The sequence below is a fragment of the Sminthopsis crassicaudata genome, chromosome 5 (assembly GCF_048593235.1).
Source record: "Sminthopsis crassicaudata isolate SCR6 chromosome 5, ASM4859323v1, whole genome shotgun sequence".
Taxonomy (NCBI): domain Eukaryota; kingdom Metazoa; phylum Chordata; class Mammalia; order Dasyuromorphia; family Dasyuridae; genus Sminthopsis; species Sminthopsis crassicaudata.
In genome coordinates, this window is record NC_133621.1 from 159,702,250 (window position 1) to 159,728,616 (window position 26,367).

General features: G+C 34.3%; 1 protein-coding gene across 7 annotated transcripts in view; it reads left to right on the forward strand.

Moving 5' to 3' along the window:
- The window catches only part of DMTF1 (cyclin D binding myb like transcription factor 1), a 54,750-nt gene that overhangs the window by 24,047 nt on the left and 4,336 nt on the right, over positions 1–26,367 (forward strand). For 4 of the 7 annotated variants that reach the window (XM_074268543.1, XM_074268549.1, XM_074268544.1 and 1 more), the window contains 10 exons: positions 902–978; positions 3,851–4,008; positions 5,510–5,542; positions 6,903–7,012; positions 9,029–9,257; positions 10,519–10,670; positions 12,449–12,709; positions 20,359–20,444; positions 22,580–22,738; positions 24,721–25,086. In XM_074268543.1, the coding sequence (XP_074124644.1) occupies positions 902–978; positions 3,851–4,008; positions 5,510–5,542; positions 6,903–7,012; positions 9,029–9,257; positions 10,519–10,670; positions 12,449–12,709; positions 20,359–20,444; positions 22,580–22,738; positions 24,721–25,086 (1,631 nt within the window). The remainder of the gene's footprint in view (positions 1–901; positions 979–3,850; positions 4,009–5,509; positions 5,543–6,902; positions 7,013–9,028; positions 9,258–10,518; positions 10,671–12,448; positions 12,710–20,358; positions 20,445–22,579; positions 22,739–24,720; positions 25,087–26,367) is intronic. The other 3 variants (XM_074268545.1, XM_074268546.1, XM_074268547.1) reach the window with 3 other exon arrangements.

Sequence of the window (26,367 nt, forward strand, 5' to 3'; positions counted from 1 at the left end):
GACAAAACATGGAAAAGATAGCTTCTTTAATGGAGAGAGTTTCCATATTAGGAATTCTCTCGCACTGATGAAATTCCGTGTCTAAAACTACAAAAACAAAAATTCTTCTGATAATGTGTGACTGAGTCACAGAATACTAGTCTAAGTTACAAGAAATGAAATTGGTGAATCATCCAAAGGACAAAAAAGAGGTGAATGAATGGTAGGAATAAGCAGGAAGCAACATGTTGCAAAAGCAAAATTATACAGGAAAAGCACTATAAATGATGTCAAATATTTGATTGAGAAATGAGATAAATCATCATTTGTTCCATTGGCACAGTCTGAAGAAAGCTCAGTTCATTGAACAGAATCCTTGTGGCAGTCTTACAGGAAGATATAAACAAGAATCTTTTAGGATGGGCAAGCATAAATGGGTTGTCATCTGCATCATTCATTGGGAGGAATACCCAAATTAATGAGATCACAGATCTATTTGAAAATTGGAATAGAGATCACAAAGAAAAGCAAACTACCTAATGAAAAGAAATACTTCCCATTAAATTATATTTAAATGTTTCCTTTTGCCTGTCTTAAGATATAATATGTGTTCTTATTACAGGTTTAAGATTTTAAAAGCCAGTGTGACCATATCAATTGGTATAGTTAATACTGACTTTCTCTCTGTCTCTATCTCTCTGTTTCTGTCTGTCTGTCTCTCTTTTCATAAAGTTTTTCATAGAGAAAAATTTTAAGGGTGAATAATATAAAACCAGGTAATATGAAAGCAAATTTACTTAAGAAGTTGAGAATATTTTCCTATGTTTATTTATCTGCTTTACAAATGTAATCAATCATAATTTTGTTAATTTTGATAGCAAGCAATAACAGTTTCCATGACATTGCTTATTGTTTTTTTTAGGGCATAAATGGAAGCAGGGAATGTGGTCAAAGGAAGAAATTGACATTTTAATGAGTAATATTGAACGTTATCTAAAGGTATCTATTATAATGTATTTTTATGTTTAATTCATTTAATTCAACAAAACATTCAAATAAAATAAAAAATGATTAAGCATAAAACTATAAACTCTAAATCAATTATTGCTTATTTAGCTTTAACAAAATAATAATAAAAAAATATTCTGTTTGCTTTCATTTCTCCTTCTTCATCCCTTTTTCTTTGGTATGCTTTTTCTAAATTTTGTTGCTGTTATTATTTTTTTATTTTAGAGACATTGTTAATGATTTTTTCTTATTTTGATACTGGTTTTTCAGCTACATCACTTTCCCTCAAATTTTACTTTTCTTGATATAATATTTAATTGTTATGATATTTTTATATTACTTCAATCATATTTTCTATTTGGTTAAAAAAAACATCTATTTTTAACATACATAGGAATTGCAATATTAGAATTCTCCAGCAAAATATGTTTTAATAATTCTAATGTACAGGATCATGATTTTGAACTACCTAAAAACTTTACTTCAAATTTCAAGTCTGAGCTTGTCTTACTAAAGTATTTCTATCACACTTAAGAGTAGGTTTATAAATCTTTATATCTTCTCAGGACTTTAAAGCACATTATTATGTTTTAAAGATTGTGTGAGGAATCTATATTTTATGAAATCAATTCAGCTTATATGGTCTTAAGACCAAGAATTTAATTTTCTTCTTTGAACTTAAATTAGATCTGACTTGCTTAGAAAAGTTGTGATTACTTCTCACATGAAGGCACAGCTATCACCTGCTGGATTATTACCTCAGAAATAATGGTTGGCCAATGCTCTTAGGTCCAAAATCCAGTATATCAAGAGAATTTGAAGTTTGAGGGAAGAGAAGGGAGATACCATGGAATTGTAAAGAGGATAATTCTAGCCTTTATCCTGTAGCTTAGTCAATTAACAGATATTAATTGAGTACTTGCTATGTCCAAGGTACTGGCTAGAAGCTGTAGCAGATACAAAAGTATATTCCCTGTCTTCAAGGATCTTATGGAATAGCTATAGAGATAAGATGTATACTACTTCAACTTCAGTGATCTGTGATTTTATCAGCGTGGATATTTCCTCCACCCATGCAGATAACAACTCCACAGTATACTAATAGTTTTCCAGAGCTCTTTTGGCCACAAAATTCTTCACCCTACAGGCAACTTGGTAATGAGCCTCTGCAAATTTAGTTACATTGATCCTTGGACAACAGACACCATCATTGGGCCTATACTTGAAGCTAGCTTGAAAGGACTTGGCAGTTGGCTGTCATAGCTTTCAATATTCCATTAGAATAAACTTTAGTGGACATTATAAGTAAGTTTATAACAGGAAGTGCCAAATGAGTGAACCAGGATTACAAGTGCTTTAGGAGCTCTGAGGAGGAAGATGATGATGCAAGTTTCCTTCCATCAAATTATCAGTATAACTGAACTCGGACATCTGCTTTGTAGTTTTTATTCTTTCCATGTATAGAAGGGAGCACTGATATCTTCAGCCTAAACTCTAAATAAAATGAAACTTGTGTCGAACTTCAGTACTCAATCTGCAGAAATAATTCTCAATGTAAATATAAAGAATATCTCCTTTTAGGTGGGAGCTTAGGTTTTAAATGATCAGTATTTAACAAGGATAATGAGGAAATTACATTTACCCAAAACTACAGAGGAAAAAAAAAAAAAGTTAAGTTATAAAATTGAAGAGTACTAAAGTGTTATCAAGAGACCACTGACAACTTCCCTGTGAATAACAGTAGTAATATTTAAAAGGGGACTATACATTTAGGGTAAGCAACACTATGTAGAGGAAAGAGAAATATATTGTCTAGACTCAATTTTTTGGCCTCAGTCAAGTCATTGATTCCTTGGACTCCAGTGTTCTCGCCTCTGAAATGACCATGTCCAGCTTCTTGATTGAGGGAGAAATTCAGACTGCTGAACCAGCTGAGAGACACCTGCAGTTATCCAGACTGGAAATAATAAGGACTTGGACTTAATTGGTACCTGTGAAAATGGAAAAGAAGCATTGGGAAAGAAGTGAGCAATAATTGACTTGAATATAAAGAGAAAGAGTAGCCATGAGTGACTCCCAAGTTTTCCTGCCTGGGTTCTTGAAAAAATGATTGACAACACTGTGCAGCTGGAAGTGGTTTGTGGGGAAAGAAGGAGCCTGATTTTTAAACACTTGTTACTACATGCATAGTACTTTTTCTAGGCTGCTTTATAGAGATTTATTTCCCAGAAGAACCCTGTTAATTCAGTTAGTACCTAGTTGGTACCTGGCATAGTCGAAAAGAACTCCAGATCAGATTGCCAGTACCAGTTTTGCTAATTGCTGTCAGTATGCCTGGGCACTTCACTTACTCTCTCTGGACTAAAATAAGGTGGTTATACCTCTGAGATCCCTTATAGCACAAAATCTTTTGCTGCTACTATGTTTCATGTTATCAGTAAAAATGAAAGGTTAAACGTAATTACAGTAAGCCAGGAGTAGCTTCTTTATGGAAATAGGTTCTTGGTGTTCATTTTATGTCCCAGTTCTATCTGCAGAAACAGCCAACAGGATCTTAATAAATGATCATTGAATTAAGAGGCAGATACAACTTTGTGGAAGACCATCTGTCTAGGAAATGTTTTAAATTCTTCATAATTTTAAAAGCAATTTGACACCTTTCATTTGCAAAATGAAATTATCATTTTTCATATTTTTAGATTTCATTTTTGGACCATTTTTCAGTTTGTCTGGTGGCTTTTCTAATAACATGATGTTTATATGTGGCATAATTGAAATTACAAATGACAAACTTAGGAAATTTAGTATGGTTGCATGCATTTGTATCCAAAATCCCTAAATCAAACAAATGTAATCCATTTAGGCACGTGGAATAAAAGATGCCACAGAAATCATCTTTGAGATGTCAAAAGATGAAAGAAAAGATTTCTACAGGACTATAGCATGGGGTCTGAACCGGCCTTTGTTTGCAGTGTATAGAAGAGTCCTTCGCATGTACGATGACAGGAACCATGTGGGAAAGTATGAAAATGGAAACCTTTAATACTACATGTTGTGACTAATGAGTAGAACAAATTCATTTGGAAATTTAGTTTCTTTAAAATGGTGGTAAGAGGTATAACCAAGGTTCAGATAAGAGGCCAATCTGAATTTATTCTAGAGTCTTACCTAAAATGAATCTTGCATTCATTGCTTGTGTTGTGAGACAAAGTACCTTTTTAAAAAGCCCATTTTATTAGTTTAATAACAAGATCCCCCTGCCCAAGGTCTAATCTTAACCTGTCTCATTGAATTTTGTTTTGTTGCCAAAGATGACAAGCTTCTAAGTGCAGTCATTTGTTAAATATGAGAATGAATTTTTATAATTCAAGAGCCAAATGTTTTCTAAAATCCATTTTGATGTCAAGATTTTTGTTGTTTTTTTGTTTTGTTTTGTTTTGGTTTTTTGCAAAATTAAAGTGGCAAGAAATAACTTTGTGAACAAAAGCAAGCATAGAGTTAGAAAATATGTTGTTCAGAAAAACTACAAAAGATATGTGCTTGTTAAAACATTACTACTTGCTACAAGGAAATTTTTAAAATTATTTTCATGAATATTATTTAGATCTTGAACTCTAAGCATGTTTGCCAGTTTGGCTTATGCAACTTTTTCTCCAGGTATTCAACTCCATGAAGTGAGCACATTTAAAAAGTTAAATATATATGCAAGGAAAGAAATTATGTTTCCATGGTATTTGAGAAAGAAGAATAAAGAATGGTATATAATTTGATTGACTTAATATTTTTAGAATGAGCAGATTATTAGCAAATAAGCATTTTGAATGCAATCCCACATTATAATTCTAAGTAGTTTCATAATTAGTTACTAAGAGACAACCTTCAAATTAGAGCAAAAGGATATCATGTCCAAATATCAAGATGATGCTAGGAATTTTTCTTTTGGGGGCCAATTAAGGAATTTGGTACTAGAGATTTTCTATTATCCTTTCGGGAATAATCGTGATTTCAGAAAGTCTAAATTTAATTTAATTTAATTAAAGTGAGGAAAAATTGTGGGTAAAAGCAATGGCTTAAAGTTAGAAAGGCATGTTAGACAAAGAACTTCCTGAAGACTATCAAACATATGGTATCCTATGTCAGACCTAAAAGTTTGTATTCTAAATAAAAAAGTACTTTATATGCACAGTATATGCCCTGGCATCTTTTTTAAAAGGAGACATGCTTATTCCTTGACCATGTTCAATCAAAGCTTATATTTTCTTGTAGAGTTTAAAAAAAAAGGAAAGGAAAAAGTAACATTTACATATATTTTTAAATTTTTCTACTTCCTTAAAAAATTATGATTGTTAACAAAAGTAGATTTTTGTCTTTATGAAAATTGTTTTTCAATTTTTATCTGAACATTTTTAGTGTTTGCAAATTGTTTTTCTTACATGAATGAGACTGATTTTTATTAAGGTTCTTAATTTTCCATTATTCCACACTAACTAATTCTCTAAATTTCTCTCTTGGCATTCTCTAGGTATACTCCTGAAGAAATTGAAAAACTTAAGGAGTAAGTTTGGGTTTTTTTCCCCCCTAATTAATAAAGTCTGACTTTTTTTGTATCTCTTGTTTTGAAAAGCTTTTGCTTTGAACATTTTAAGAGATTTTTGTAGTTCTGTGACTGTTAATTTATTGGTCCTGGAAGAGAGTTTAAGAATTGAATGTCACATTTTGCTAAGTGTCAAAGAAATGACTGAAAATGATATTAAATTGTTCTTAATTATTTTGTAGCTTTCAAAGCACTTACAAATACTGTGCACAGTTGGTCCTCACAACAGCCTATCAAGTTTATTATAGTAGGTATTCTAATACCCATTTTACAAAAGAATAAACTAAAAAACTTAAGTTAAAATTAACTTAACTTTAACTTTTAAAGTTAACTTAAAGTTAAGTTTTTTAAGTTAAAAGTTAAGTGATTTGGGTGTGACTTGTCATGACAGACCCAGGACAAGAGAATTCAAGTCTTTTCAGTCCTAGTCATTTTCTTCCCTAATCTCATTTTTTTGTTTCTTTAGAAGTAGATCAACTTTTGACTTGAGTGCTTACTTTACTCTACTTCCCTAAAAGTCCAGTCATAAGCATGACTTTTGGAGTTCCAGCATTGAGATGAAAGCCAAGTTTATGCCTTGTAATTTGATGTATAATGATGGCTTGACAAACATTGCTGATCTGTGGGCTGTTTCCCAGCAAGATTCTATGTTAGTTTCAAGTCAACAAGATATCGTTATGTGTTAGGGCAATATCTTATAGATTAAGCAGGAAAGGACCTTAGAGATCAGTCTTCTAGTCTTCTTCCCTCTTAACTGAAAACCAGAGATGTAGTGATTTAAGTTCATATAGCTGGTAAAGAGTAGAGCCAAGAAAGATTGTCTATTTGGGGATTCTGACTTGCAGTCCAGTTCTCTTTCCACTACAATGCTTTGGCTTACTGGAGAAGTGATCTTATGGCATTAGAAGAAATAAGAAATATTGAGGCTAAATTCTGTTATAAAATAGTGGGAACAGAAAGATAAGAATACAAATGGAAAAATAAGATAACTTAAAAAGAAAATTATTTAGAGATACCTGGGAGATCGTATCAATATAATAGTTGTGGGCTAAGGGGGAATTTTTTTCTTTTTTGAAGACATATCCAAGTTACTTATTTCTTCTCTGACCCAGGAAAAAGGCAATTGCTGCCTGTTTTTTCACCCACAGACAACTGTGGACCCCCCAAAAAAGGCCACACTTTCAAACTTTGGCTCTCAAAGTATTGCTGCCCACAACTTCCAAACCAGTCATATGGGAAGAAGAAGAATGAAGAATAAATGATGAAATAAAAAGGGAGAAAACAGTTGAACCAAATGCTGATTGGCAGACTCTTGTTTTAGGCTCCGGATAAAGCACGGCAATGACTGGGCAACAATAGGGGCGGCACTTGGAAGAAGCGCATCCTCCGTCAAAGATCGATGCCGACTGATGAAGGATACCTGTAATACAGGTACTGTTTCAGTCCTGCAGCACTGCAGGGTGTGAATTTTAAACTTTGTATTTTGTTTTGTAGAAATGTCAGATCCATTCTGTGGTGGTATCTCCATCCTCCTTCAGTAGCAAGCTCAGAGGCTAATTTCCCTTCCCTGTACCAACTGCATTTTTGGCTTCTTTAGAAAAATCAAGAGGACGTTTTCTTGTTGGTCAGTTTATAGGAGTTGTTGGAGTGTGTTTTTTTTTTTTTTCTGTATAAATTAAAATCATCCCAAATAGTGTAGTATTTCCTTATTTTCAAAATGACTTGGATTTTCCTTGAAGCAGGGAAGCCATTTTGTATTTGAGAAAACTTTGGTGTATTTCCTGCTGGGAAACTTCTTTTATCTACTCAGTGATTTCCACCAAATTCATTCTTGGTTTTTGTTTAAAATAGGTCATTTCTCCATACCAGATTGGGATGGGAGTGAAGAATAATACCCTTATTAGCCTTCAGTCTCTCCCTTTGCTTAGCCCTGTTCTCTTTCATTATTACTTCATTTCTCCTCCTATCAGTTTTACATATTTTCTGAGCTGCACATAGACAACTTCAACCACTGTCTATATTTTACCTTTCCTTCCCAACTTGAAAAATGGATATGAAAATACTTTCTTCTTGGGAATCTGATACCCCATTACATCTGATTCACCAGCCACTTAATAAATTCTATATGCAGACCACTGTTTTACACAAATTAGATAAGACATGTCTGCCTTTATGCAGCTTATTTTCTAGAGTGAAATATGATATATGTATAGTTAACATTGGTACAAGACAGTAAGGGTAGAGAAAAGGCATATGAAAATATTTATATAAGATTTAAAAGGAAGTACATTACCAGTTAGGAAAGATAAAGGAAATCCTGGAGTATGTTGTATTTTGAGTTGAACTTTAAAGAATGAGTAGGAATTTAATAAATGGAAAGGGAATAAGAAATTTTAAGTAGGAACAAGTGAACAAAATTTTGCAAGTTTGGATAGGGAAAACAGGCCCTGGAGTGCAATTGTAGTACAACTATAGAGTCGAAAGATACTATCTAAGAATGAAACATTTGGGCTGCACAGGGTAGTCTCAAAGATCCATTATGTAATGGATCTTTTATATAATTTATATAATGCAGTGATTAGAGCACCAGCCATGAAATCAGGAGGACTTGAGTTCAAATTTGGCCTCAGACACTTAAACACTTCCTAGCTGTGTGACCCTGGGCAAGTCACTTAACCCCAAGTGCCTCGGGGGGTGGGGGGGGAATCCATTATAGTTCTGAAATTCTGTGCTTCTGATCACTTCTGTTTATTAGACTAGACCAAAAAGGAGCTGTCCAGCCTTAGTGTCCTAATTTCAAGTAGGCAGCATATAGGCATAACTTACTTTTGGTCTCGTAAAATATGCAATATCCTATTGATACAAAATGAGGTACAGAATAGCTCAAAAGAAATTACAAGACTGTCATGAATAGTATTATGACAAACTTAATTACCCAGTTGTTCTCAATGTCTAGTCATCCTATTCCATTTTGACAGACTGGAAATCATTGATCTTAACCAGAACTATACAGAGACCCTTATCTATAGCCAGTATTATACATTCCTTTTTAACCCCTTCTTGGGTTCTTTACATTGTACATTATATAATTTTAAATTGAAGGAAGTTTCTGAGTAGGTTTTTATATAGGAGGTACATAGAATTGCATGGAAAGTGTACAACAAACAGTAATTGTGCATTTTGTCAGCTTTTCTGTCTTCAGATTTAGCTGGGCTCATTTTGATTGCTGTCCTTGGGAATGTTAATGTTTGTTAATACATTTAACACATTGGGGCAAATGTTACCATTGATATAGGTATATCTGGCAACCTCTAATTGGATTGTCCAGGAAGTATTATTGTGCTTATTTCAAACCTTGCATGTGTAGTGAAGAATCTCTGCTTTGCAAAAAAACACCAACCAGGAGGCAAAATAGTGATGATAGTCTAGATGATTTCCTTTTTTCAGGTAAGTGGACAGAAGAGGAGGAGAAAAGGCTGGCAGAAGTAGTTCACGAACTGACAAGTACGGAGCCAGGTGACATCGTCACACAGGGAGTGTCCTGGGCAGCTGTGGCTGAACGAGTCGGGACCCGCTCAGAAAAGCAGTGTCGCTCAAAGTGGCTCAACTACCTGAACTGGAAACAGAGTGGGGGAACAGAGTGGACCAAAGAGGATGAAATCAATCTCATCTTGAGGTTTGTTTCCTACCATTTATTGTGACTTATAAAGTCTTGATTGGCCATCTTTTTTTTCTACTTCCTTGGATATTTAAAGTCGGAAAATCATCCTTCCCACAGTGACCTGATTCATTTTGAGTTCCTAAATATTTCATATTGAGCTATTTTTTGTTTTGTGTTCTGTTCCTTTTTAGTGAATTTAGTGCCCGTGCAAGGTACCAGATTGAAGGCCTGGAGACTGAAGTCCTCTCTATCCACAGAACAGGTACGGCACAGGCAGCGGCAGTGTAAGCTTTTCCACTGTCCCATTAATTATTGTGCCTCAGCCCTGGCCTGGAGGGACCATGGTTAGGGGGAAGAGGGTTGTTCAGTCTCCACGCCCTTCAATCCTTGGCTGCTCTGCTGATGCTGCCAAGAAAGGAGTCCTAGTCATGAAAAACTAGACTGAAAAAAAAAAAAAAAAGCCTCCATTTCATCCAAGATGTATATAGCTTTAAAATATAGAGAACCTTATTTAGACAATTCGGCTATCCTGGCCTATATGTGAACTGGATACCTGTAGAGACAAGACTTTTGATTACTATATTAGTTCTTTAGATAGTAAAATGTTTTTCTTAATTTAAAGATTTTTTTTAAACCACTTAACTTTAAAACTGAATGACTTGAGTGGTTTATGAAACTTGTAGGCAAGGACAAGGCTTTGAAGAATTTAGTGCCATATTATTCATTCAATACTGACATTCAGTCTAATTATGCTTCTTACTTCATCCTAATCTCAAAATATAGTCATACCTCTTTATATAATGCTTTTTATGTTGAGATTTTTTTGTCTGTCTGGTTGATTTTTTTTTTTTACAAATAACTCATTTTACAATGTTTCTCCATTATAAATCACTAGTTGGAAGGACTGAGATCTAGAAAAAGTTCTTGTTCAGAGTCATACTATGAACCAAGTACAGAGCACAATTAAAATTTGGCTCTGGTAGTACTCTAAATTCTAAATAACTCTAAATTACCTGCACAGTGATACATTTGAACTCATAAAACTTTGTATTCATTTACAGTTAAAATCATTAATTATAGCTCTGGAACATCTGGCCTACATCTGGAATCCTTTCCCCAACAATTTGGCAGTACCATCTTGTTAACATCTTACATTTCCCATGATCTCCAATGCCATACTACTTCTGGGCAATTATAGAAAACACAAATATGGGTAGGGTTTCCATTAGTTCCAAAGGGCAGCACCTAACAGACACCCATTTTTGTAACCCATCAGGATAGCAGAGCTTGATGTGGCTGATGAAAATGATATAAACTGGGATCTACTAGCCGAGGGATGGAGCAGTGTTCGTTCACCACAATGGCTCCGAAGTAAATGGTGGACCATCAAAAGGCAGATAGCAAATCACAAGGATGTTTCATTCCCCGGTAATGTATTAATTAGTTGTGCCTACCCTTTCATTCTGTTGTCATAGTAGACACATTGTTGTCATTAAGGATCCTGTATGTTCATAAAATGCTTATCACTAGGGCTGAAAATAGAAAGTTTATTCTAATTTTCTGTTGCTGGATGGAAGGGCATCTCATTTAAGAGAAGCATAACTTTAATTCTTAATTCAACTGGTTAATACTGAAAGGAAACCTATTTCTTTTACCATTTTTTTCCTGAAATATAATGATAATAATTCTGTCGTGCCTAATTAATCATGTGCTCAGAAATGATTGAGTCAATGCAGGAGCTGCAGTCATTCAACTTGTGTTAGAATTGGAACTTTCAATGTTCCCATCTTTTATTTAATCTATAGTTCTGAGCTATAAATAATATTTTTCATTTTCTTCAAAAAAAGGGTTTAATATGTTTTTGAAATTACCTAAAGCTTCTAAAATTAGAAGTTCATGGCATTTGTTTGTAAAGATAAATTAAATTTCACATATTTAAAAATCAGTGTTAAATCAGTCTTTAGTCAGCTGTATCACTAAAGATAACCTGAGGAAGCTTGCTATTTAAAGTCCTAATTTTACTCATTTTATAGAAAATAAATTAATTTTCTAGAACATTTTAAAAAGAAATTTTTACACCTTAGTTTCTCTTGTGTAAATTCCAGGTTTTCATATGAGATTATGATTAAAGTCAGTTATACCAATATGTTCAACTTTCTATGCCCCTGCCCCCATAACAACATTTTTTTTTTCCCCATTCACAAACTGATCTGTTAGACTCAGATTTTCATTGGTAAATTGAACTATAATCTGTTCGTTTTGAATGCTGATTAAAGTTATTACCCCCTTTTTAACATCTTGCCGATCCCCCCCCCTGCAAAAAAAAAAAAAAAAAAAGAAATGAAATAATAAATGGTTCACTGATGAACCATTTAACTGTAGCTTTTCAAACTCAGGAGTTGGGGCAGCTAGGTGGCTCAGTGGATAGAGCACTAGCCTTGAATTCAGGAGGACCCGAGTTCAAATCTGGTCTCAGACACTCTACGCTTCCTAGCTGTGTGATCCTGGGCAAGTCACTTAACCCCAGCCTCAGGAAAAAAAAAAAAAGAAAAAAGAAAATAAAATCAGGAGTTAATGCAAAATGATTCATGGTAATTATATAACATGAAACTAAGCGAAATATGTACCCTTAGTAGAAGAAAGGGAAAGGAAACAAGACAGCTTGTCATAAATAAGAGAAGATAACCTTTTGTACAAGCCCTTTATAACTGCGATTCCATGAATGGAAAGAATTTGCCATTTTCTTCTTCTAATGCCAAGGTTACATTACCAGCTACCATGAGGGGATGTGATCAACCAGAAAGCTAGGTCAGATATCCTAAAGTATCTAACCATACTAAGTTCATTAATTTTATGATAAAAATATCATCTGAAATGTGTAGTATCCTTCTCAAAGAATGCTGTCCCCAAAAAAATCATTTTACTAGTAATGAAATGCCCCAGACAGCTTGGTTCATAAATTTCACAATATCTGTTTCTAATATTTAAGTGTTAAATGATAAAGACAACATTGATATTTCATTAATAAAAATTTACTTAGCTAAGAAACATTAGCAAATGTGATTTTTTTCAAATGTTTCATTACTGTGTGTGTGTGTATATATATATATATATATATAAAATTTGATATCTATTGAACAAACTATTTATTCCAAATACTTTCCCTCCTCACTTCATCCCTTCCTCCCACCTCCCTTGCTACATAGATGGTGATGTCGGCGAATCAATGTTCTTTTTGTCTACCCATCTCCCTTCAGTCTTGATAAAAGGTCTTAAACAGTTGCACGAGAACCAAAAAAACAATCCAACACTTTCGGAGAACAAATCAGGCCCCGGAGTTCCAAACACTAATACCAATTCAAGTGTTCAGCATGTTCAGATCCGAGTTGCCCGCTTGGAGGAGAATACGGGCATCTCTCCAAGTCCCATGACAGCTTTGCAGATTCCTGTCCAGATCACCCATGTTTGTAAGTGTCTTCACTTTGTGACTGACTTGTACTGTTAATAACAATAATAATAATAATAATAGCTAATGTAGTGCTTTGAGGTCTATAAAGACCTTTATATACATTTTTCCATTTGATCTTCACAGCAATTCTGAAAGATAGGTAATGATAGTAGGTATTTTTATCCCCATTTTATAGTTAAAGAAACTGGAGCTTAGAGAAGTTAAGTGAATCTCCCATGTTCACACAACTGGGAAGTGTTGGAGGCAGTTTTCAAGTCTATTCCTCTCCAGATTCCAGCTAGATCTGGCACTCTATGCTACTTCTTGAGTTATCAAAGTCTAAATGAGTCAAAAAAATGATCCTGCAAACTTTTAGGAAATTTATAGTCATTTTCAGAAGTTCATCATTTAAAAGCATTTGGAGAGGGCGGGATTTTAAAAATCAGTTAGTTAGTCAGTAATTGCTTAAAAGGACACTAAGAAGGATCTAGATAGCAGGAAGGTTTTCTTATGACAGGAAACTAGGAATTTAATAGCACTTGACCAGGGAGCATTTATTAAGTGTCTGCTGTGTGTTAGACATTGTGCTAGACGCTGGTAATATAAAGGGGGACAGTTTAGGAAGGAAAATAATTTTCTTCTGAACATGTTGTATCATAATGTCAATGCGATGTCCCCAAGATATCAAACAGAAAATAGGAAATGCAGAAAAGCTCAGGAGAAAGTAGACAGCTAATTACATAGATTTGGGAAGTGTTTGCATAAAAATGATGAGTAAATGCAAGGGAGCTGATGTGATCACCTAGAGAGAGAATGGGGAGATGGTGTGGGGAGAGAGAGGAAAAGGATCCAAGAAAGCTCACTGAGCTATGCAGACAGAGCCTTGACATGAACACCCAGAGAGAAGAGGAAAGGATTAGATTAGGAAAAATGAGAACTAAAAAAAGACTGGAATATGTTAGTACAGAAGCCATTGGTGACTCTGGGGAAGAAAGACTTAATCAGGTAGAGAGAATGTAACCTAGTTTGCAAAAGTTTGAGAAACAATGAAAGAAAATGTAGATGGCAAGTGTTGATTAGCTTTTCTAGGAATTTGGTTTTGCAAGGGAAGAGAAATATATAAACATATATAGGATATATAAACATGCGGGTCTGATGGATCAAGTCATGTATGGGGTTTTTTTTTGTTTGTTTTTTTGTTTTTTTAAAGGATGGGCATGTAAGTAGGCAGCAGGAAAAGAGCTAGCAGATAAAGACAAGTTGAAAATTATAGAGAGAGAGAAGATAATTTCAGGCTTCTGGAGATGGGAAGAGCTGTAATTAATGGTACAAGAAGAGGTATCATTGACAAGAAAGGCCATCTTATTCCCTGAAGCTAGGGTAAAGGGCAAAAGCTGAGGTTGGTTTAAAGTGTAGATTTGGAGAGGAGAGGGAGTTCCCTAAGGCCGACCCTAACTTTTTCAGTGAAGCATGAGGCAGTCTCATACCAATTGCCCTCATAACAGAACACTTCCCTGAAGCCCAGATATGCATTCTGTAGAACTCCAGATTTACTTTAATTAATAAATGATTTTGTGCCATCAAATCTGGCAAGGAAGTACAGTTAGTATTAGCATTAGCATTCCTTTGGGTAGAACTCAACAAAGAATCACAAATTGAGAATGAGCTTAAGAAGTAAGTTGAAAGAGGGGAGTAAACATTCATCCAGAGATCATGTTAGGGCATTCTTTTATGCCAAGAAACCAATTGTTATGCTTTTATATATTAGTGTTTCTGTGTGGTCCTTAGCTTCTTTTGTAGACAATATTTAGTGAAGTTCAAAAGAGAAGTGGGCTTCTTAGGGAATAGTATGATTCTCCCTCACCAAGAGATCCTCAGGTAAAGTTTCTTTATGAGTTCTTAGGGATATTCTAGAGGAAATTCCTTTTCAAGGAATTATGTGGCCTCTATAAAAACCCTTCATTCTCTGATCTTTTAAAACTTATGGGAAGTGAGCAATACTTGTATAGATGGGGATTTTTGGTCAATTCCTAGGGTGTGCTGTGCTGTACACAACTTAGTATCTTTCCATCATCAGAATCTTTTTTTTTTTTTTTTTTTTTTTTTTTTTTTAAGAGATCTTGTTACTTAGTTTTGCTTATGTGTTACTGGTGGGATTTTTTTTTTTTTTTTTAGATATTAAATAAAAGCAGAATACTAGTAGGCTCCAACTTAGAAGATCTATGTTCTCTTTCTTATTCTGTCACTAGCTAGTTGTAACATCAAAGAAATCACTTAATTACTCTGTAAGTTCAATTTCTATCTCTGTTCAATGGAATTCATACTATAGGTCAATAAAGATGAAATGAAATTACATGTTTGAAAGTACTTAAGAAAATGTTTATCCAGATAACAGAATGGTAGATACTGGAGTCATCTGTGCCCTTGGCATCTCCACTACTCAACTATGATTTTATATAATTCGGAACTGAAGAATTTCTTTAATACAATTCACCAAATATTAGTTGAACACTTTTTCTACACAAAACACGTACAAGGCACTGTATGGAATCAAAACACTTAAGACTCAGTTCCTTCATTCAAGAACATTATATTTTATAACACTAAGTCGCCATAGTACAAAAAATGTAACAAGATCAGAAAAGATAGTTAGAAAGTGCTTATAAAATAGGTTCAAAAGACAGAAAAAAGCATATCAATTAGGGTAAATCAGGAAAGGTTTAAAAAAGAAGCTTGGTCTGTGAGATAAATATACAAGATAGGATTTTAAGAGGTGAAGAAATTGGCATGAGCATATCAGGGTAAAAAGTTCAGCAATTTAGCATAAAAGTGGATTACATGGACTTTTTGGCATTTATTAAACTTCTCATTTGCTAAAAAATATTTCTTATAAAGTCTATGCCAGTAGAGCACAAACTCACAACAGGGCTCAAATAATTAAACGTTTCAAGTATCAAGCTAACAAGGACCAGCCTAGCTAAGCACCACAAAAGATTGGCTAAGAGGTGATAATTGTTTTCACCTATAGTAATTCATTAAATTATTTACTAAAATATGTAGGAGTTGTGATCTATATAAGTGAAGATAGAATTAATGCTGAACTAGTAAACTGCTTTCTGGGAATAAAATAATATTTTGGATGCAATCTCATTAAATGAGTATTCTTTCCATCAATGCAAATCATAACCTCCCAGGCCTTCTCATCCTGGATGAGGATTTCTTCCATGTTCTCCACAAATCCTTTCCAAAGGGCTGGTGAACTTCTTTTAAACCTGTTAGCATTCTCTGCATTGGATTTGAATTGTCCTGTTATTTCCTACTTTGACTCCATTACTATTGTACTTGCTATTCCAATCATGCATTTCTTAGATGATACAGATCTCTCGTGCCTCCTCTTGCACAATAGGTAGGGTCATCATTAGAAATGTGCTTCATTTTTCTTATGCCCATCACGTATTTCTATAGCCCTTTCAGTTCCAAGATTTTTAACAATATAGAATGAGAGAGTATTGACATCAAAAAGATGGGATTGGTTCAGGATCATTGAAAGGGCTGCCCAATTTCTATACAGTGAAATACTATCTAACCCATTCTATTCTTAGTCTTCAGTTCTAGGGCCTATGTGTTTTCAGTTAGTCAGCTAAACCTTTCCAAGATAAATGTATCTTGGATTGAGACAGGTGGTGCAGTGTTAAACGTTGGCCTTGGAGACAGAAAAACCTGAATTCCAATCCTACCTCAGACACTTATAGCAATATAACCCTGGACAAGTTACTTAACCTTTGTTTGCCTTGATTTTCTCATCTGTAAAAGGAATCATAACGACACCTTTCTTCCATGATTGTTATGAGGATCAAATGAGATAATACTTGTAAAGCACTTAGCATAGTGCCTGGCACATAATAAGTGCCATGAAAATGTTAGCTGCTATTATTGTTATTATGTTTTTATGGACTAATGCAATAAGCTGCCCATCTAACTGCTTCTCTTAGGTTGAATGATAGGTATGTTTTTATCCACCTGGTTTTTCCTTTATAAACTGTTGTGCTGGCTTCTTTTGAGTGACTCTGGATATTTTTAAAGTACCCCCTGAGATTTGATGCCGTTATCTGAAAGATCTTACCATCTATAAGGAATCACTCTTCTATTTGGACCTTGCATATAACATTCCCTGTAACACTGGACAATATCTTTAGTGTACTAAATGCCATCTCTTCTGTGATTATGTTTATCAGAATATTGTTATGACCTCTATATATGCAGAAGAACCTGTTTGTTGGAAGAGAGCTTTTTTTTTCCCCCTCTAGCATTTATTCAACTAGCATTTATTAAGTGCCAGCTATTTCTCCAGTCTTGTACTACGTCTTGAGGATTCAAAGCCAAAAATGAAACATTAAATCTTACATACTATTCAGGGAAACAACACATAAAGTACATATGTACAAAATTTTGAAAAGATAAGTTTGGAGGAGGAAGCATTCAGAACAGTCAGGAGTCATGTTTCCTAGGAGGCAGCATTTCAGCTAAGCTTTAAAAGGATACTAGGGATTTCAGAGGCAGAGGCAAGGTGGGAGTGTCTTTCATATATATATATATATAATCAATAGAAAATAAGCACAACAGGTTCTTGTGCTCCTTTCCATCAATTTTGTGTCTTTTAAATTATGATGGGATATAGTAAATTGTTAAGAGGAACCTGACTATTTCTATTTTAAGGATATACTTATACATACAAGTCATTCTAATAAAAATGAGAAAGTTGGCACTGATATTTTCTATCTGCCTTTTTTATATAGCAAAAAAAAGTAAATAATAATGCTGTTAAATGCACAGTTCTTTTTATTTTTACAAAGAATTTTGTATTTCTTAGTCTCATGAATTGTTACTCAATCTTTTTTGACAAATGAGGGCACCTAAAGCATAAAATAATAAAGGTACTGGTCTTCAGTCACTGGGTTAAAAATCATGGCAACCAGAGTCATGACCTATGTTGGCTGATCCTACCCTTCCATGGGCATAAGCAGTATCTTTCCCCTCATACCAACCAGTTAATAACAATTGATTAAGCACTTGGCATATGCCGGGCATGTAGGAGAATGAGCTCCTGACTTTAAAGAGTTTACATTCTCTTAGAAGAGACAATATGCATGTAATATATAAAATGAATATATACACAAAGTGCATTTACAAAATAAATTCAAAGTAATTTGGTAGGTGAAGTACTGGCAACTGAGGAGATCAGGAAGAAGCTTATAGAGGAGGTGATGCTTGAGCTGCATCTTAAAATGTATTCTAATTACACCATATCTCCATAAAATTGAACCTGTTGGTACCATTAATGGCATGAGAGGAATAAACATGTGTCCAACAGAATACATTAGGGTTCTTTAGTCTTACACATGTTACTAAAGAGACACTGTGGCATAATGGAAAGAGAGCCAGTTTTAAAGCCAGGAAGACCTGAGTTCAAGTGCCACTTCTGGAATACTGTCTGCATAACTGTAGATAAACCACTTCAACTAGTGATGCTCTAGGCACCTCTCAAGAGAAAAGATGCTAATCTGCACTGATAGGAGTTTCTTGACCCAAAACTTCCCAGTCCCAGTGAAATCACAGGTCCTGTTGTCAGTCCCAAAGCAATTTTGAATTGGTGTTATTTGCTTCTGACTGAGCATCAGTAGGAACAGCATTAAGTATTCCTCTGTTTAACTTCTGGTCATCTGCCCCAAACCTAAGAAAAATTGTGAAGCAATTAGAACTGCTGCCCAAAAAACTGAGGATTACTTTTAGTTGCAAGTAGGCTACTGAAAGACCAGAATGAACACTAAAGAAGATATTAGGGATTTTTATAAATACTGTCTAAATACCCTGTGTCTCAGAAGCAGAGTTCTTTGGTTGTAGGATATCATAATAAATATTGTATAGCACGAGAAGCTAATAATACCTCCTGATCTTTTTTTTACAGTTTTTTATACTACTCAAAATATTTATAGGTAGTTGTTCTCTAGAGGAGTCAGAGATAAAATCAGTAATTTAGCTTGATAAGAGAAGCATTTTAAGATTATAAACATATATAGTGAATTCTTGCCTAAGGCTTTCCATTATCTGAATTAATCTCTATTTTGCTGGATAGAATTGCTGGAAATAATTGATATCCTTCAAAATGTCAGCCTTTCCTGATTGCATATATCTTCCCTCGGTTATCCTCAGTTTATCCTCTGTATATCTTATCTATATATAGTGGTTTGCATGTTGTTTAACTCCTTGAGATCTGGGCCTGTCTTTTTGCCTTTCTTTGTATCATCAATCCTTTGCAAAGTGTCTGGCACATGGTAGGTAAGTAAATAAAATAAAACCATATTGACTGACTAAAAGCTTTCACTTATACCTTGAGATGGTTCTCCTGGGGTTGGTACAATTCAGATGAATAAAATGTGATCTCAAGACATATCATTTAACTCCAGTAGATTTCTGTTGTACATATGTGTATACTCATACATATACTACATATAATTTTTTTTCTTTTATTTTGTATACATGTTTATATATGTAATTTGCAGTTTATATAAAATATATAAATAGATCCTATTCCTCTCTTATGACCTGACCCATAGTAGAGATAAAATGTAGTAGAATTATACCAAACAAAATGATATATAGGAAAAGTCCATTTCAAACCAGTTTTTAATTGCATCTGAATCTGGACTGCATGTTGTCTCCTTCTGAAATTATACCATGTCTTTTGTGGGTTTTGCAATGTCTAGGATAAAAACATTGATTATGGAACCTTTCTGTCACTTTTAGGATAGCCTTAATGCTCTTTCCTCACTACTTGTTTATCTTTACCTTAAGAAATACTGGAACATTGTCTAAGCTGGATAACTCAGTTGAAAAGAACTGGGGATGTTTAACATAGAGAAGAGAAGATTGGGGGGGGGGAGTAGGAGATCACTGTCTTAAGTATATGATAGAGTTTCATGTGAAGATTTATTTTGCTTTGCTTCCAAAGGGCCAAATTAAGTTTTCATGAGCAGTTGAGTGGCACAGTGGAATCAGGAATAAGGAAAATCTGAGCTTGGAATCCTATTTCAGACATTAGCTGTGAGATCCTAAGGAAGTCACTGAATTTCTCTAAGCCTTGGTTTTCTCATCTCTAAAATGGGATGGTAATACAGGCTACTTCATAGGGTTGCTGTGAAGATCACATGAGAAAAGCACTTGATAAATGCTTGTTAAATGATGTGAAGCACTTTACAGACCTTGAAATGCCATATAAATGTTAGTTTATCGTTGTTACAGTTTTAAAGGGTACACTTCAAAACAGAGCTATCCATATATGGTCTAGGTTGCTTTAGAAAGCAGTGACTTATCTTTCTTACATCCCTGTCTTCATCCCTCCTTCCCCCAGTGAATGTCTATATATAAATACTTTGTGACCATTTGTATATATTATGTTTTAGAAGATATTCTCAATTAAATTTTAGTTGAACTAGTTGACTTCTAAGGTTTTTTCCCAATTTTGAGATTCTATAAAATCCCTTTATTATAGCTTTCTTCTATGTCTATCATTGTCAGAGGTATTTTATTTTGTGTTCTTCTTCGTTGAATAATCCTAGTACTTGGCTACCTACAAGTGAGTTTTTCCCCTTCTTTTTGCTTTTATTATAGCTTCAACAGAATCCCCTGCTGCTTCTGTCGACTCTGAAACCATAACACTAAACAGTGGCACACTACAGGCGTTTGAGATTCTTCCAGTAAGTAATATCTATTCTTTAGTCTTTGTTTTTAACAACTCCTTATTGAAAATAAAATTTACTGTGACTCATCAAGTCACTCTTCAGTGGGAAATTCAAAACATTAACTTGTAAGAATAATAAAGTAATAACATAAAATGCCTCTCCCTCTCTCTCTCTCTCTTTTGTTTTTTTTTTTTTGTTTTTTTTTTTTTTTTTTAGCAATAAAGGAGAATACTACTTTCAGAGTATTCTAGAACTGAAAGAGCTTATTAAATTGAATACCTTCATTTTACAGAAAAGGAGTTATAGTTAGTTGTTGGGAGAAGGGTAGAAACCCCAGACCACTTTTTTCTACCATCTGATACAGGGTGAGAAATAAGAACAAATTGGTACAACCAAAATATTAATGTATTTTCAGGGGTATGTGTACAAACTATCTTGATTTCTCTAAAAGAAACTTTGTAAGGTTAAGGGGCAGGAGCTACACTATCTCCTGTACTTACTGTTGATTTTTTTTCCTTCAACAGTACTCTTTTTTAGTCATGTCCCCCTGAGTAAATAACTTTGCATTGCATATTTTTTCTCTTAAAAAATAATTAAGAGTATGGTGTTGTAGAAAGCACTTGATTAGGAGACCTGGGTTTCAGTCCCAGTTGTTATAATTAATTGTGTGAACTTGGGCAAAAATTATAGCTTTTCTGGGAACAGTAACTACATTTACCATATCGGTCCATTTCTCCAACTCACAAATATTTTTCCACGAAAGCTGGAATCAAGTAAAGTAGTGTAAGAAAACAAAGCACTAGAGCTTAGCATAGCTGGGTTCTTGGCTAATTTTATTTTCTGTGGATGAACCAGGGAGAAACCTCACTTTTCAATATGTAGATCTGGTTTAATGCAAAATATTCCAATAGGAATTCATTACTGATTTATGAATCTGTTTCCTTAAGTAAAAGATGTACCCTAGTTTTATCTAACAATTTGTTAGTTATTGGGGGGAAGGGTGTACTCAGATGGTAAAATACATAGAACACCAATACTGAAGGCAAGAGGTCCAAGTTTAAATTCAGCCTCAGATACTTAATAGTTATTAGCTATTCAAACCTGGGTAAGTCACTTAACCCCTATTGCCTTGCCAAAAAAGGGAAAAAATTATTAGTTGTGATGAAGGTAGAAGTATGATGTAGGACAAGCATCATCAACTGATGAGGACTATCTCCCAAAATTTTCCTTTCCCATTATCTATGTTGCCCCATTTATGGGTAAATGAGTAATAAACTGGTTGGAAGGTAACATTTTATTTAATAAAATACTGCTTTGTCTATGTCTATATCTTATATTTGAAAGAAAGTATTAATTTATGTTACTTAATCGTTAACAGTGTCATCCCTTGTCTCTATGTGAAGCATAACATAATTATTCAGGGGAAATAATTCAGTTTGATACCAGAAATAGAACTTTCAAAACTTATGTATCCCATGTTAGCTTCTTTACTGTAGCCATTACAGAGAAAATGTAAGAAAGGAAAATTTTAGATAAGTACACAAGACTAAATTTTTATTTCCTTTATTGTGAGATCAAAAATAGATAGGATCTTAGCAGAAAGACAGTACAATTCCTTGGACAAAGCAACTAATTATCTGTGTGGATTAGCTTAGTCTATGTATCTCATTTTTCTCACCAATAGAAATGGTGCTAAAAGAAATTCATGTCCTCAAGACATGAATTAAATTAAATTAAAATTCTTAGATTAAAAAAAGTTGATTTGATCCAGTCTTTTATGCTGCTAAACCAAGGAACAGAATTTTGTTTGTAACAGGGGTCAGTAGATGTTTGAAGATACGCAGATTTCAGTGACTCAGTATTGACATCACAACGCCAATACTACTGTGACCCAGAAGAGGAATCAAGCAAGACTAAGTCCAACAATTCGGTAGTATGCTGCACCTAAAAGGCAGATATAGAAAATAGATATCAACATGAATAATGACATTTCTCAGTAAGAATACCATTAATCTTTAACTTATACTGGGAGGAAAATGACTGTGTTCTTGGTAAACTACATTTTTTTCAGTCCTGGCTAGTTTGTCAAGGTTGAATTAATCAGTAAATGGACAATTTTGTGCTTACTTGTATTTTTCTTCTTCCTTTAGTCTTTCCATTTACAACCTACTGGAACTCCAGGCACCTACTTGCTTCAGACAAGCTCAAGCCAAGGCCTTCCTTTAACACTGACTGCCAGTCCCACTGTGACTTTGACAACCACTGCTGCACCTGCTTCACCAGAGCAGATTATTGTACATGCCTTATCTGTATGTAGTGTTCATAAAACTTGTAAGAAGGCAGACACCTTGAGTTTTCATATTTTAAATTTTAAATTTAATTTTAGTTTCAAATTTCAAATCAATAGAACTCACTGAGTTCTAAGGTTAGCACAGATAGTTCACATCTTGTAAACAGGTTACATTTCCAAAGCTTGTTCTAAAATTAGCTATTTGTAATTCAAGATAAATTTTTCCATAAAAAAAATTTCTCCATGGTGGCTATGTTACAAAAACTCTATTTAACCTATAATAAAAGTTCAACTAAAATGTTAATAGTACCAAAGAAAAGTGTGATGTCAAACTCAAAATAGAAAGATTCCCCTGTAGGCTGCACTAACTTAGAAAACCACAAATTAACATTATGTTTTATTGTATTTTTATTTCGTTAAGCATTTCCTGATTACATGTTAGTCTGATTCTAGCCACATTACAGAATGTTGAGGGCCACATGTGGTCCACAAACCTTAAGTTTGACACCTGTCATAGAACATGCTTCAGTAAATCCCAGAGCACATCACTGAGTATTCTTTCCATTCAAGCAGATCACAATCCTACACTGTTTTTGTCCATGTCCTAATAAAAATTCTTCATATAAGATCTAGCCAATATCCTGAAGACCTTATCTTCAATTTTTGAATATTTCATAATAACACCTACACATTTAAGTTATCTCTCTAATATCTTACTTTTACTAAAGATCATTCCTGTCCTTTATGTCTTTTACAGCTAACATAGTGTACACTTCATCTTAGGTAGTCTGCCTTCTTATACAGTCAACTTTGATAGTAGTTTTTGGGAAAATGCATTCATTTCAATACATTGAACCCCACAGATATCTTAAGGGAGCTAAATGATAAATGTGGAAATTTAAATAGCAATAAAGTATTAAAATAAGAGAAAATATATCATTAGACTTTACACAATTAATTGGCAATGATCTTTCAAAACTAGGTTCTCTTAGAATTCAGAGGAGGAAGAAATCACTGAGCTTTAGTAATCAGAAAAGGTTTATAGAAAAAGGGCTTGAGTTGGCTCTTCAAGCTCAAATAGTATTTGGATGGGTGAAGTACAGGAAGTGTTTCAGATCAATCAAATTTTTAAAGATCTTGAACATCAGATCTAAAGAGTTTAGAGTTATAACGATGTGAGCTGTTAGAGGTGGGTTTTTTGTTTTTAAGGAAGATTAATAGGGCATTGATGTATAAAATAGAAGAGACTTGAAGCAAGGAAAAAGCATAGATAGGATGTGAAAAGGACATAAGGTAGGACCTAGTTGTGGGCAGAAGAGGAAGAAACATGGGAGAACTATTGTGAGGAAGAAACTAGGATCTGGTGATCATTTGGAAATGAGGCCAAGAAGATGGGAGGTAGAGTAAAAGATGATTCCAAGATTTTGAAATTAGGAGGCTGATGGTACCATTGACCAAGATAGAGAGGAGGGACTAGACTAGTTTTGGAGGGAAGATTTTGACTTCAACTTTAGATATTTTGAATTTGAGTTAGTTGCAGGATTTTTCAAGTAAAATTGTTGAGCAATTAGTTGGACCCATAATATTGGTGTTCCTAAGGAACATAAGAGCTTGGTATACAGATTTGAGAGTCATCTTGGTCCAAGCTGAATATATGAAATAGCTAGAGAAAGGGTCTGAAAAGAGCCAACAACCTTTTTTATTTCAACTAGAGGCAGGAAGAACACTTGAATGCCTAGCAATTATAAGGACTTACACTGGGGTAAGGAGAGCCAATGGAAAGATCACCAGAGAGAAGTGCACTTTAGAAGGCCTCAATTCCCTCAGGCATTACATTTTGGATGCCCATGTATCTATGGTTTATCAAGTATGGATCATTGCTATATCGAATGTTTATAAGTAAAGAACTACTTATAAATGAAATTTGTTAAGTTGTAGCAGAGTGTAACAATTATTCACATTTTGTTCCTGACCTTTTTTGTTGTGTTTTTATTAATATAGCCAGAACATTTGCTCAACACAAATGACAATGTCACCGTACAGTGCCACACGCCAAGTGTCATCATTCGGACTGTTGCCACGGAGGACATCACTTCTTCTATATCCCAGGCAGAATTAACAGTAGATACTGACATTCAGTCGGCTGATTTAGCTGATCCTGCAGATACTTTTCCAGATGAAATCCATCACTCTAAACTGACCAGTGAAACTCCATCATTCAGTGACCCTTGTGACTCCAAGTTTAGTGACCAGAATAGCACTGAACTAATAGACAGTATGATGGTCAGAACAGAAGAAATCTCTGTGTCAGACCTCAAGCAAGAAGAGGATTCTCCTTCTGCTTTAGCCAGTGCTTATGTCACTGAGGTGAGAAAGCACTTTAGGAGTAAAAATCCCGATAGTGAGTGCTTGATTAATACCCCAAAGTGGCAGACTCTTGGGCTGGAAATAATTAGAAGTAATTGCTGTCCAAAAACCATTTGCTAAATGATAACTTTCATCAAAATATTAACATTTCCCAGTTTGGGGTATTGCTGGTACATTTTATTTTTAAATTATTTTTTTTTTTAACCTTATCTATCTTTCCTAATCCTTTCTACTTTCAGAAATGGTGATTATAGTGGCATATGATGTATACTTTTGCTCCCTAAATTGATAATAGTAACATTTATAGGGTACTCCTATATGCCAGGCATTATGCTGGGCACTTTAAAGATATTTTTATATGTGATCCTCAAAACAACCCTGAGGTAAGTGCTATTATGATCATTTTACAGATGAAGAAACTGAGGCAAAATGATTAAGTAACTGTCCCAAGATCATGTTACTAGTTAGTGTCTGGCTTGGTTTGAACTCTGGTCTTTCTGCCCCTGGTCCCAGCACTGTATCCACTTCATCACTCACTGCCTAAGTATAAGAGAGGATCATACAAGTCTTTAAGATGGTTGTGTTCCTGTTATATGTCATAGTTGTCACGAGTTTTGTCCAACCAGTGGTAATGGTAATGTGACATTACCATTTATTCTGAATGGCTTGAAAGCAAGCTTTTGTTTCTTATATTTGCTAATTAGGAAAAAAAAATCTGTTCATGTATGAAGCTATTAAATAGGGAATATCAGAGGTAGCTTAAAAGATGCCTGTCCTTTTCTGAAATAGCTTTTTAAGGATATATGATTTCAGGGCTGATTTCTAGTGTAGTTTAATGGTATGTCCAGCAATTTCATTTGCCAACTCTTAATATTTTTCTAAGGAAAATCTTGAAATGGATTTATATGCCTGGGCTGCCTGGACACCATTAAATGTCACTTCTCTTTCCAGGATGGAAAAGCATATCGTAGATTGCTTCTCTTGCCTTGTGCCTTGTAGCTTGAAAATTGTTGGCTTACGGCTGTGATAAGTTCAACTTTCCCAGTTGACTTCAAAAGCTAAATCTTTACATTTGGGAATCTTTAGGTTAACTATAGATATTCTGTATCTGTTTAGCATAATTCAGTTCTGCTTCTTTTGTGTTGGCAGCAAGTGGGGTTCATGAAGCTGGGGTACCATATCCAAAAATGAATGTAATGTTTAAAAAAAAAAAAAAAGAACATTTTTTTTAAATATATGCATACAGAAAAAAGTCATTCCTATTAGAACCTCCAATGCTAT